Source organism: Plecotus auritus, assembly GCF_963455305.1.
Source record: "Plecotus auritus genome assembly, chromosome: 8".
NCBI classification, from domain to species: Eukaryota; Metazoa; Chordata; class Mammalia; order Chiroptera; family Vespertilionidae; genus Plecotus; species Plecotus auritus.
This window is the reverse complement of record NC_137782.1, coordinates 42,202,839-42,215,909: the sequence shown is the minus strand read 5'-3', so window position 1 is coordinate 42,215,909 and position 13,071 is coordinate 42,202,839. Positions and strand designations below refer to the sequence as shown.

General features: G+C 41.5%; 1 protein-coding gene across 4 annotated transcripts in view; it reads left to right on the top strand.

Annotated features, from left to right (window-relative positions):
* The window catches only part of ADNP2 (ADNP homeobox 2), a 38,388-nt gene that overhangs the window by 18,686 nt on the left and 6,631 nt on the right, over positions 1-13,071 (top strand). For all 4 annotated transcript variants that reach the window (XM_080684500.1, XM_080684498.1, XM_080684499.1 and 1 more), the window contains exon 3: positions 8,233-8,322. In XM_080684500.1, the coding sequence (XP_080540626.1) occupies positions 8,233-8,322 (90 nt within the window). The remainder of the gene's footprint in view (positions 1-8,232; positions 8,323-13,071) is intronic.

Genomic DNA, 13,071 nt, shown 5'->3' with positions numbered 1-13,071 from the left:
GAACCTCTTACGTAGACCCAGTTTCCCAGGAGCAGTGTTAAAATATGGCTTTCATGAGTACAATAGCAGGGTAATTATTTGGATGCAAGATTGAGAAGGTAGATAATATACACATAGTCTATTAATAATAGGTATTTGAATTTAAGTAATATTTGCAGAGTGTAAAAGCAGCAAGCTAAGAACACAAGTGTATGTGTATAGAATGAGAAAATTTCAATTGATGATATACGGAAAGCTCTTACAGTAATCTTTGGAGAACTATATCTGAAGCCATTTCTATAGCAATCTTTGGAAACCTATATATATATATAAATAGATTTTAAAATGTTTATTATTCTGTTTTTAAATCTTACCTACAAAAATATATTGAAATATTGTTAATACCTTTCATTTATTTTCTAATACTTTTTAAAATTGTTTCTTTCTAGCTCTTTTTTGCTGCTTCTGACATTCTGGAAAGCATTCCTTCCTTTAAACTCTTTTCCCTCCTCTCCTGTGATATAACATTACTGTTCCTGCTTCTCTTCCCAGTGTTTTCTTTTGAAAAATTTAACCCTACAATAATCTTGAAAGGATAATATAGTGAAAACCCATCTACTTACCACCAAAATTCTACAAAATTAATATATATGTATCTATCTTCACCCACTGTTCTTTTTGTTTTAAAATCGATTTTTAGAGAGAGAGAAACATTTATGTGGGTGCAAAACATCAATTGGCTGCCTCCTGTAGGCCCCCTATAGGGATCGAGCCCACAACCAATGCATGTTCTGTAACATGGGATGACACCCAACCAACTGAGCCACACCGGTCAGGGCTGTTACATTTTATTTTTTTATGCATTGCAAAGAAAGTTGCAGGCATCAGTACACTTCACCCTAAATTCTTTCAGCATATGTGTCACTATCCAGAGTTTAGTCTTTGTTTTCAGTTTTGGGGAGGAGACTTTATATGCTGTGAAATGCACCTTCAGAGTCTCTAATGATGGTTTTTAACATGCATTTACTCATGTTATACAAGTCTCTGTGAAGACCTAGAAGAAGTCCATCATTCCAGAACGATTCCTCAAGCCCTTTTCTAGTCAGTCACTGCCCCCACCCCACTTGTTACCACTATTCTGAAAATTTTCACTGTAGATTAGATTTGCCTGTTGTGCAATTTTATGTAAAAGAAATAATATGTATTTCCATGGAAGAGTCTTCTCAGTGGTGGTATGTATGATTGGTCCTTTTGTTGCCAAGTAGTATTCAACAGCATGAATGATTAGTTTGTAGATCCTTTCTCCTGGTGGTGGGACACTTAGGCTGTTACAGGTTTTCGTTATTATGAATAAGATTTTTATTATGAATATTCTTTTAAAAAATTTATTATTTTTCAATCCTCACTCGAGTCAAAGGGAGAGGGAGAGACTGAGAGAGAAACATCAATACGAGAGAAACCACATTACATCAGTTGGTTGCCTCCTGCATGCATCCTGACCAGAGCTGAGGATTAAGCGTGCAACCGAAGTACATGTCCTTGACTGGAATCGAACCTGAGACCCTTCAGTCCAAGGGCCAGCTGAGCCAAACCAGCTAGGGCAGTGGTCGGCAAACTCATTAGTCAACAGAGCCAAATATCAACAGTACAGCAATTGAAATTTCTTTTGAGAGCCAAATTTTTTAAACTTAAACTTTTAACACCACTTCTTCAAAATAGACTTGCCCAGGCCGTGGTATTTTGTGGAAGAGCCACACTCAAGGGGCCAAAGAGCCACATGTGGCTTGCGAGCTGCGGTTTGCCGACCACTGAGCTAGGGCGATGAATAGTCTTAATGAAAATACTTTTGTGGACATGTCTTGATTTCTCTGGGGAAATTATCTAGATGTAGAAGTATCCTATCTAATAAAGACAAAATATGCAAATTGACTAAATCTGCAACAAAGATGGTTGCGCCCAAGCCAATAAGGAGGGAATATGCAAATTGACGCGAGAGGTGGAAGGCGGCTCCGGCCAGAGCGAAGGCGGTGCCGGCAGCCAGGGGGAGGAAGGCCTATTCTTTTTTAAAAAAAAATACATTTTATTGATTTTTTTACAGAGAGGAAAGGAGAGAGATAGAGAGTTAGAAACATCGACGAGAGAGAAACATCGACCAGCTGCCTCCTGCACACTCCCCACTGGGGATGTGCCCACAACCGAGGCACATGCCCTTGACCGGAATCAAACCTGGGACCCCTGAGTCCGCAGGCCGACGCTCTAGCCACTGAGCCAAACTGGTTAGGGCAGGAAGGCCTATTCTTTCATGAATCTTCGTGCATCAGGCCTCTAGTAAGATTGCATATTTAGTTTTATAGGAAGCAGCTAGTTCTTTATCCAAACGAATTGTGTGATGGTGTACGCTGTTAACAGTGTGTGAGGGTTTCAGTTTCTCATGCATGATACAATATGATGGTTAGCTCTGCTCTTTTGTAGATCCCTTTTTCGGGGAAGTTCCTTATTTGCTGAAAGCAAAAATTATGACTGGATGTTGAATTTGGTCAAGTGATTTTTCTGCATCTATTAAGATAATTTTTTTCTGTGTTTTAGTCTAATATGGTGAATTATATGTTTTGGGTTTTGTTTTTTTAATTAAAAAACCACCTCTTAAACCAATCGTATCCCTGAGATAAATTCCACTTGGCCCTTTTCACATATTGGATTGGTTTGCAAAATTTTGGTGAAGGATTTTTATATCTATGTTCATGAGAATATGTTCTGAAGTTTTCATTTTCTGTAGTATCTCATCTAGGGTTGGAGTTTTCTTTGTGGGATGGTTTTTAACTATGAATTCGGTTTTTTCCCTAGAACTCAGGCTACCAGGTTACCTAGTTTTGCTTGAGTGAACTTTGGTAGTTCATCTTCTTTTAAGAATTTGTTCGCCCTAGCTGGTTTGGCTCAGTGGATAGAGCGTTGGCCTATGGACTGAAGGGTCCTGGGTTCGATTCTGGTCAAGGGCACATGCCAGGGTTGCTGGCTTGATCCCCAGTGTGCGGTGTGCAGGAGGACAGCCGATCAATGATTCTCTCTCATCATTGATGTTTCTCTCTCTCCCTCTCCCTTCCTCTCTCTGAAATCAATAAAAATATTTTTTTAAAAAAGAATTTGTTCATTACAACTTTATTGGCATAAAGTTATGTTATTTCCTTACTTGTAGGAGCCATAGTGATGTTCTCTCTTTTATTTTGATATTGGTAATTCGCATCTTTACTTTCCTGTTCAATCTGAACAGAAGTTTATCAATTTTACTGATCTTTTCCAAGAAACAGGTTTTGGTTTCCTTGATTTTTCTCTATTGTCTGTTTCCTATTCTATTTATTTCTGCTTTTTATGTTTTCCACTAGAGGTCCGGTGCACAAAATTTGTGCACAAGTGTGGTCCCTAGGCCTGGCCAGCAATGAAAATGTGAGCTTCTGGTGTGGAAGGGCAGGTCCTAGCTGACCTCTGGGTCCTAGGCAGCACCTGGGTCCCCGGGCCCTCGCATGCCCCACTTCACCTGAGTCACGGTGCCCGAGTCCCCACACAGAGATGCAGTGAGTGCAGCAGGACGCTGCGGGCCAGGGCACAGCATGGGCCTCTGGGCTGCCTAGTGGTGCTGCACTGAAGCCGGGCGGGCAATGTGCTCTCTCCCAGCCAGCCTCACAGACCGGCTCCTGCGCGAACCTATGGGGAGCCCAACCGGCCCTTGCAGTTCTGGCAGCTGTGGCCCTGCTCACCCAGAAGACTCTGTGCAGGTACGGGGCAGGCTCCTCGCGGACGCCGGCACCTGAGCCCTGGCGTCCTGGGGAAGGGTAGCAGGGGGAGTGAGAATGAGCTCAGCAGATAACTCGCATTCTTACCGTACCTCCGTCCCATCACCTCTACCCCCAGGTAACTGGCAAGAGATTGTAGCGTATCTCTGACACCCGCTATGTACCGCGCCACCCCATGGTGGTCAGCGCACATCCTAGCTAGCGGTCGAATTCCCAGTTTAACTCCCAGTCTCCAAAATGACCGGCCGAAGGGACAATGTGTATATTAGGCTTTTATTATATAGGATTTTTCTGTTTAGGGTTTATTTATGAAGTTTTAAAATTCGATTTCTTAAGGTGGCAGTTTATATCATTCTTGTTTTTGTTTATTTAGTTCATTTTCTGAAATAGTGCCACAAATTTTCCTGAAGCACTTTTTAACTCTATCCTATACATCTGATTCATTGTTTCCATTTTCATTTAGTTTAAAATATTTTCTAATTTCCCTTGTGATTTCTTCTTTGATCCATGTGTTTAATTTCTAGAAATTTTGGGTTTTCTCTAGATACCATTTTTTAAAAATACGTTTTTATTGATTTCAGAGAGAGGAAGGAAGAGTGACAGAGGGATAGAAACATAAATGATGAGAGAGAATCATTGAACGGCTGCCTCCTGCATGCCCTCTACTGGAGATCGAACTCTCAACCTGTGCATGTGCCTGACCTGGAATCAAACTATGATCTCCTGGTTCATGGGTCGACGCTCAACCACTGAGCCACACTAGCTGGGCTAGATATCTTTTTGTTACAGATTTATTTAATTTTGCTCTGGTCAGAGATTGTACTTTATAATTATTTCAGTCCTTTTAAATATATTGAGATTTATTTTATAGCCCAGCATGAGACCTGTCTTTGGAAGTGTATCATGCGTATTTGAAAAGAATTGCATTTTACTGTTGGTGGAGAGTTCTATAAATGTCATTTTGTGAAGTCGTTAGTGGCATTCAGTCCATTTTTTTAAAAAATTGATTTCAGCCGTGGCTGGTTTGACTCAGTGGATAGAGCGTCGGCCTGGGGACTGAAGGGTCCCAGGTTCGATTCCGGTCAAGGGCATGTACCTTGGTTGCAGGCACATCCCCAGTAGGAGGTGTGCAGGAGGCAGCTGATCGATGCTTCTCTCTCATCGATGTTTCTAACTCTCTATCCCTCTCCCTTCCTCTCTGTAAAAAATCAATAAAATATATTAAAAAAAATTGATTTCAGAGAGGAAGGGAGAGGGAGAAAGAGATAGAAACATCAATGATGAAAGTGATTTATCAGTTGCCTCCTGCATGGCCCCCACTGGGGATCAGGCCCGCAACCCAGGCATGTGTCCTTGACCGGAATCAAACTCAGGACACTTCAGTCCACAAACCGACACTCTATCCACTGAGCCAAACTGGCTAGGGCACATGCCTTGTTAACATTCTTTTTCCCGTGCTGAAATCTGCTTTGTTTGATATCAGTGTAGCTCCTTCAGCCTCTTTTGATTAATGGTAGCATGATATACCTTTTTAAATCTTTTTACTTTTATTCTGTCTGTGTCTTTATTATTTAAAGTGAGATTTTTGTAAATAGCATAGGGTTGGATCTTGTTTTTATACTCAATGTGACAGTCTGTGTTTCTTAATTTGAGTATTTCAAACTAGTGTAGGCAAACTATGGCCCCAAATATGGGCCAAATTTGGCTGTTTTGTAAATAAACTTGGTGGAAAATAGCCGTGCTTGTCAGTATTTCTATAGTGTCTCTGGCTGCTTTTGTGCACAGTGATGGATTGAGTGCTTATGTCAGAGACTGTATAGCTGATAAAGATTTCATTTATCTTCTCCTTTATAGAAATGGTTTAACAGCCTCTGCTACTTAATGTAATTATCAATAGGGTTGGGTTCAAATCTCCCATCTTGCTATTTGTTTTTACTTGTCTCTCTGTTCTTTGTTCCTTTTTTCTTTTTCTGCTTTCTTTTAGATTGAATATTTTTTATAATTCCATTTTCATCTTCTTTATTGATTCAATAGCTCTGTGCTTTCATTTACCTTTCTAATATAATACTGTTTGCTTCACATGTGATGTAAGAACCTTACAGCAGTGTGCTTTTCCTCCCCTTCCAGCCTTGGTGCTGTTGTCATGTGTCTTATTTCTGTATGTTACAAACCTCACAATATACTATGTCCAACTTAAATACTTGTAATAATATGTACTTTTCTGTAGTTCTGAATTGACTTGGTAAGCAGTGTGTTAACACAGGTATATTCAGAAACAGCAGTTATATTAATTATCTTTCTTTGGCTTAACTAATATTTGTTAATATATTAAAAAGACCTTTGCCCCTAGCCAGGTGGCTCAGTTGGTTGGAGCATTGTCCTGTACACCAAAAGATTGCAGGTTTGATTGATTGGGGTGTGTACAGGAGGCAACCGATCGATGTTTCTCTCTCACATGGATGTGTATATATATATATATAGATCTACACTAATAAAAGAGAAAGATGCAAATTGACCATACCTTTGCAACGTCCACCAGCCAATCAGGAGTGGGTATGCATATTAACCCAACAAAGATGGCAGGTTAATTTGGATACATAGGTGCCTAGCGGCCGGGGGCAGGATGCAGGCGTTCTGCACCTCCCCAGCCGCTCCGGGCCTCTGGGCAGCGTGGGAAGGTGGAAAGGCGGCTCCTACGTGAAGGCAGAAAGGCGGTTCAGGGCCGGAGCAAAGGTGGAAAGGTAGTTCCAGCCAGAGCAAAGGCTGTGCCGGCAGCCAGGGGAAGGAAGGCCCATTCTTTTTTTTTTTTTAAAACTTATTTTATTGATTTTTTACAGAGAGGAAGGGAGAGGGATAGAGAGTTAGAAACATCGATGAGAGAGAAACATCGATCAGCTGCCTCCTGCACATCCTCTACTGGGGATGTGCCCGCAACCAAGGTACATACCCTTGACTGGAATCGAACCTGGGACCCTTCAGTCCTCAGGCCGACGCTCTATCCACTGAGCCAAACCTGTTAGGGCAGGAAAGCCCATTCTTACACGAATCCTCATGCATCGGGGCCTCTAGTATATATATACATATATCTCCTTCACTCTCTAAAAAACCAATTTAAAAAATATCCTCAGGTGAGGATTAAAATTAAATTTATTATAAGGACAGTGATATAAACTGTGAAAGAGAAAATACAGAAAATTATTTTTTTTAGAAAATAAAATTTTAAATGCCACGTTTCTACCATTCAGAGATTACCATTATTAACATCTTAGTGTGTGTGTGTGTGTGCAGTCTTTACCAATTTAAGCTCATATTGACCATGCTTTTTTATTACTTTGCTTTTTTCTGATTCTTTCATCTTTCTGTGTTATTAAATAATTGTTTGTCTTACCTATTACCCAGTTTATGTTCAGATTTCTCCAGTTTTTCCCCAAATTTTTTACACTTAGTTTGTTTGAACCAGGATTCAGTCTGGACTCCCATCATATCTGGTTGCTAGGTTCTCAGTGACACCATCTCCTTCTGTCTCCTCCCCTGCTGCCATGTTCGACACACCCTGGTCTTCATGGTCTGTCCCCCTTGTGGCCGACACCTGGTGCCCTTGGTTCGCACACACTCGAAGCTCCCACTTTATACTCTCAGCACCTGAAATTCTTCCCCAAAGTACTCACCACTGATGGAAGGTGGTGTGTGCTGCTGTGTGTTTTTTTTTTCTTTTAAAAATTATTTGTGGGAAATATATTTATTTCTTATGAAGCTATAATTTTAACTTGAATTATTTCAGCCTATTCCTTGGGTTTTATACACTGAGTGGCCAGATTATTATGATCTCTGAACACATAGTAATCTGGCCACTCAGTATTTTATATATATATAGAGGCCTGGTGCATGAATTCGTGCATGGGTGGGGTCCGGCTAGCCTGGCCAGCGGGGAGGGGACATGGGCGGTTCTGGTCAAACTCCTGGTCAAGGGGACAATTTGCATATTAGCCTTTTATTACATAGGATATACACTGAGTGGCCAGATTATTATGCATTCAGAGATCATAATAATCTGGCCACTCATGTATACTTAATGGCTCTGTCATAGTTTGCTCAGGATCTGCATTTTCTTTCTTTTTTAAAAAAAATATATTTTATTGATTTTTTTACAGAGAGGAAGAGAGAGGGATAGAGAGTTAGAAACATCGATGAGAGAGTAACATCGATCAGCTGCCTCCTGCACACCCCCTACTGGGGATGTGCCCGCAACCAAGGTACATGCCCTTAACTGGAATCAAACCTGGGACCCTTCAGTCCGCAGGCCGACGCTCTATCCACTGAGCCAAACCGGTTAGGGCTAGGATCTGCGTTTTCACTTCACTTTCCCATGTAGATTTCTTAGGTACCAAGTAATCCCATCAGGTTCTAATGAAATATTTATCTGCTGAAATTGCATAATTTTTCTCTTTTTCTCCCATTTTGAAAGGACCTTAAAGACTTTGATCCAGGAGAGAAGTACTTTTATAATACATCATGGGGAGATATTTCTCTCTGGGAACCTTCTGGAAAGAAAGTGGTATGTATTTTTGTATTTGATTTTCATGTTTCCTCAAAAGTTGAGGGTAAGGGTCAGTTCACTTCTGAGGGATGTTACTTGTACTGGGGTTACTAATGAACGAATGGGGAGGAGGTGAGATGTGTGGCTTGCAAATACTGTCTCCCATCCTATGGTTTCTCTTTTCGTTTTTTAAAACAGTTTCTTTCAAAGAGCAGAAGCTTGCTTACTTCGATGAAGTCCAGTTTATTATTTTTTCCTTTTACGGGTATTTCTAGTATCACAGTTAAGACATTTTCTCCCTACTCAGAGACCTATTTCACATTAATAGATAATAACATACAGTTGTTAATGAGTTTTGTTGATTCTTATCATTAAGTGTAATTTTTGCTGAGTATCTTGTTTTTCAATACAGTATTTCATTGAATATAAGACACCCTTTTTAATGAACCTTTAATAAAACTAAAGTCATACTCAAACTGTGTAGCACAGATACCAGTTGTAAAGTATTCCCAGATTTCAGAGATATATGGTGTTTTTCAGCCCTGGGTTTATTATAGATCTTACCAGAAATGCCAGAATCTGGGGTTTTGCTAATTGCAGAGAAGTAGCAAAGTCTTGTTGGATGTGTTTGGTGATTTCTCTAACCTGTGACCCAAGAGGACCAAGCACATGAGTAGGAGAGAGATAGTCACAGAATGGGGGCACTGTGTGGTATGAGAAAGATTGATCACGAGAGCAGATCTAGGAAGGTTGGGTCTGAACCGTGGCCACTGTGTAGCAAGGATCAGTGTCCCCACATGGGACAATATCTGCACAGCCCATGGTGGGACCTCAATGAAGCATTCAGTCTGTTTAGGTCTCACCCTCCTCCTTTGTGGAACGAGAGCCAGGTGTTCTGTGGTTCACAGCTCCAGGGTCTAGAGACTCTTGAGACCAGAGGGTGCACTGCTCTCACATCATCACAGACCAACAGTTTATTGCATTGCACTCCTCTGTTGGCCAGGGTGGTTCAAGTGTCTGTTCTTATGCCCTGAGCTTGTTGAATCCCCCATCGTGTGCCTTAAAGAGAAATTCCATATTGTCAGCAATATATGCTGTGGCTTGAAACTTACCTCATGGTTATTTGTAGTGATTTTGGTGTAGTCCCTCTTTATTTACTATTTGTTACATAGTTTATTGGACATTTATACTTGCTAAACACTGTCAATGTGGCTATTACCTTCCCTAAGAATAGAAACAGGAAATAAAAGATAGTAATGATGGGTTTCGTAATTTGAAAGTTAGGTTATTTGTAGGTAAGTTGCAGAAGTTTTAGAATTTGGAATAAAAACAACATTGGAGAAAGGATGAAGCAGTTAATTCAAAGTATAAGGACTAAGTAATGAGATCTGTGGTTTTAGTGGATGGTTTGGAAACTAGGCATGTCATATGTTTGTATGAACTATGAGCTAAGAATAGTTAAATTTTTAAATGTTTGAGAAGAAAAAAATGAAAAGAATATAATTTTGTGATGTGAAAATGATATGAAATTTGAATGAGTGTCTGTAGTTTTATTGGCACAAAGCCATGCTCATGGATATTCATGTCACCTATGGGTGCTTTTTTTTTCTTTGAGCTATATATATTTTTTTAATTTAATAAATCTTTATTGTTCAGATTATTACAATTGTTCCTCTTTTTTCCCCCATAGATCCCCTCCATCCGGTTCCCACCCCACCCTCTGCCCTTACCGCGCCCCCCCCCGCCCCGCACTGTCCTCATCCATAGGTGTACGATTTTAGTCCAGTCTCTTCCCGCACCCCCCACACCCCTTTTCCCCCAAGAATTGTCAGTCCACTCCCTGTCTATGCCCCTGATTCTATTATATTCACCAATTTATTCTGTTTATCAGATTTTTTTTAATTTAATAAATCTTTATTGTTTAGATTATTACAATTGTTAATCTTCCCCCCCCCCCCATAGCTCCCCTCTACCAGGTTCCCACTCCACCCTCTGCACTTACCTCCCCGCCACTGTCCTCATCCATAGGTGTATGATTTTTGTCCATTCTCTTCCCGCACCCCCCACACCCCTTTCCCCCCGAGAATTGTCAGTCCACTCCCTTTCTATGCTCCTGATTCTATTATATTCACCAGTTTATTCTGTTCACCAGATTTTTTATTCACTTGATTTTTAGATTCACTTGTTGATAGATATGTATTTGTTCATAATTTTTATCTTTACCTTTTCTTCTTCTTCCTCTTAAAGAATACCTTTCAGCATTTCATATAATACTGGTTTGGTGGTGATGAACTCCTTTAGCTTTTTCTTATCTGTGAAGCTCTTTATCTGCCCTTCAATTCTGAATGATAGCTTTGCTGGGTAGAGTAATCTTGGTTGTAGGTTCTTGGTATTCATTACTTTGAATATTTCTTGCCACTCCCGTCTGGCCTGCATAGTTTCTGTTGAGAAATCCGCTGACAGTCATATGGGTGCTCCCTTGTAGGTAACTAACTGTTTTTCTCTTGCTGCTTTTAATATTCTCTCTTTGTCTTTTGCTCTTGGCATTTTAATGATGATGTGTATTGGTGTGGTCCTCTTTGGATTCCTTTTGTTTGGGGTTCTGTGCGCTTCCTGGACTTGTAAGTCTATTTCTTTCACCAGGTGGGGGAAATTTTCAGTCATTATTTCTTCAAATAGGTTTTCAGTATCTTGCTCTCTGTCTTCTTCTGGCACCCCCATAATTCTCATGTTGGTACGCTTGAATTTGTCCCAGGGGCTCCTTACACTGTCTTCAATTTTTTGGATTCTTTTTTCTTTTTGCTTTTCTGGTTGGGTGTTTTTTACTTCTTTGTATTTCAAATCTTTGACTTGGTTCTTGCGATCCTCTAGTCTGCTGTTAGGTCTCTGTATAATATTTTTTATTTCAGACAGTGTATGCTTAATTTCTAGTTGGTCCTTTTTCATATCCTCGAGGGTCTTGCTAAATTTATCGGCCTTTTCTAGGAAATTCTTGAAAAACCTTATAACTGTGGTTTTGAACTCTATATCTAGTCGTTTGCTTTCCTCCATTTCTTTTGTTTGTGATCTGTTTCTGTGTCTCTGCATTTTCGCTGCTTCCCTGAGTTGATAGAGTAGCTTTGTATGGTAGGTGTCCTATAGGGCCCAGTGGCTCAGCCTCTCCAGTTACCTGAGGTGGACACTCTTGGTGCACCCCTTTGTGGACTGTGTGTATAGCCTTGTTGTAGTTACGTCTTGATTGTTGTTGGTATCACTGGGAGGCTTTGACCTCCAGGCCAATTGGCTGTTAGGATCAGCTGTGTCTTGCTGGGAGAACTTCTGTGCTGGAGACACTCTTATGAGACAAGACTTGCAAAATTGCAAAAGCCTCTGTGCTCAGCTTGGATGGGGCGGAGTCTCAGGGCTGAGCAGACAGCCTTGGTTTCCCGTTAGCCCTGCCCTATGAGGCCCCTGGGTTTCAATGTCCCTTGGTAATCGCTACAAGCACCTCTGAGAGAAAGCCGCTCTTGAGTTTTGCCCGCTGCCAGACAGTCCAGTTTCTCCCCCAATGAATCTGGATTCCCAGATTCTCGCCCGGAACTGGAGTTCAGCGCAGTCAGGAGCTTCCGCCTTCCTCCCGCTAGAGAAAGCCAGCAGCACACTCAGCAGTCAGTCCTCTCTGCGCGCACTCACGCGCCTCCAGACCTCTGCCTTTCGTGGCTCCCCTGAGTTTCCGTGCACTCCTCTCTTTTCCCGACAGTCCAGACTCCCCCGTATGAGTCTGGGTCCCCAGGGTCTCACCCAAAACTGGGGTTCAGTGCAGTCGGAACTGGAGTTCAGTGCAGTCGGGAGCTTCCGCCTTCCTCACGCTAGAGAAAGCCAGTGGCACACTCAGCAGTCAGTCCTCTCTGCGCGCACTTGCGCACGTGCCTCCAGACCTCTGCCTTTCGCGGCTCCCCTGAGTTTCCGTGCACTCCTCTCTTTTTCTGACAGTCCAGACTCCCCCCTGTATGAGTCTGGGACCCCAGGGTCTCACCCAGAACTGGGGTTCAGTGTAGTGGGAACTGGGGATCAATGCAGTCGGGAGCTTCCGTCTCTCTCCCGCTAGAGAAAGCTATCCAAGCACTCAGCCGCGCATCCTCTCCGCGCGCGTGTCTCCGTACTTCAGCCTTTTGCAGCTCCTCTGAGTCTCCGTGTGCCCCTCTCTTTCCTTCTAGTTGTAGAATTTCCACTCGGCCAGCTTTCCTGTGGTTCTGGATGATGTCCATTCTGTCTTTTAGCTGTAGTTTTGAAATTGTGCGAGGCAGCAGTTTAGGTGTTCACCTATGTCGCCATCTTAGTTTCTCCATCAGATTTTTTTATTCACTTGATTTTTAGATTCACTTGTTGATAGATATGTATTTGTTGTTCATAATTTTTATCTTTACCTTTTTTTCTTCTTCCTCTTCTTAAAGAATACCTTTCAGCATTTCATATAATACTGGTTTGGTGGTGATGAACTCCTTTAGCTTTTTCTTATCTGTGAAGCTCTTTATCTGCCCTTCAATTCTGAATGATAGCTTTGCTGGGTAGAGTAATCTTGGTTGTAGGTTCTTGGTATTCATTACTTTGAATATTTCTTGCCACTCCCGTCTGGCCTGCATAGTTTCTGTTGAGAAATCCACTGACAGTTGTATGGGTGCTCCCTTGTGGGTAACTAACTGTTTTCCTCTTGCTGCTTTTAATATTCTCTCTTTGTCTTTTGCTCTTGGCATTTTAATGATGATGTGTCTTGGTGTGGTCCTCTTT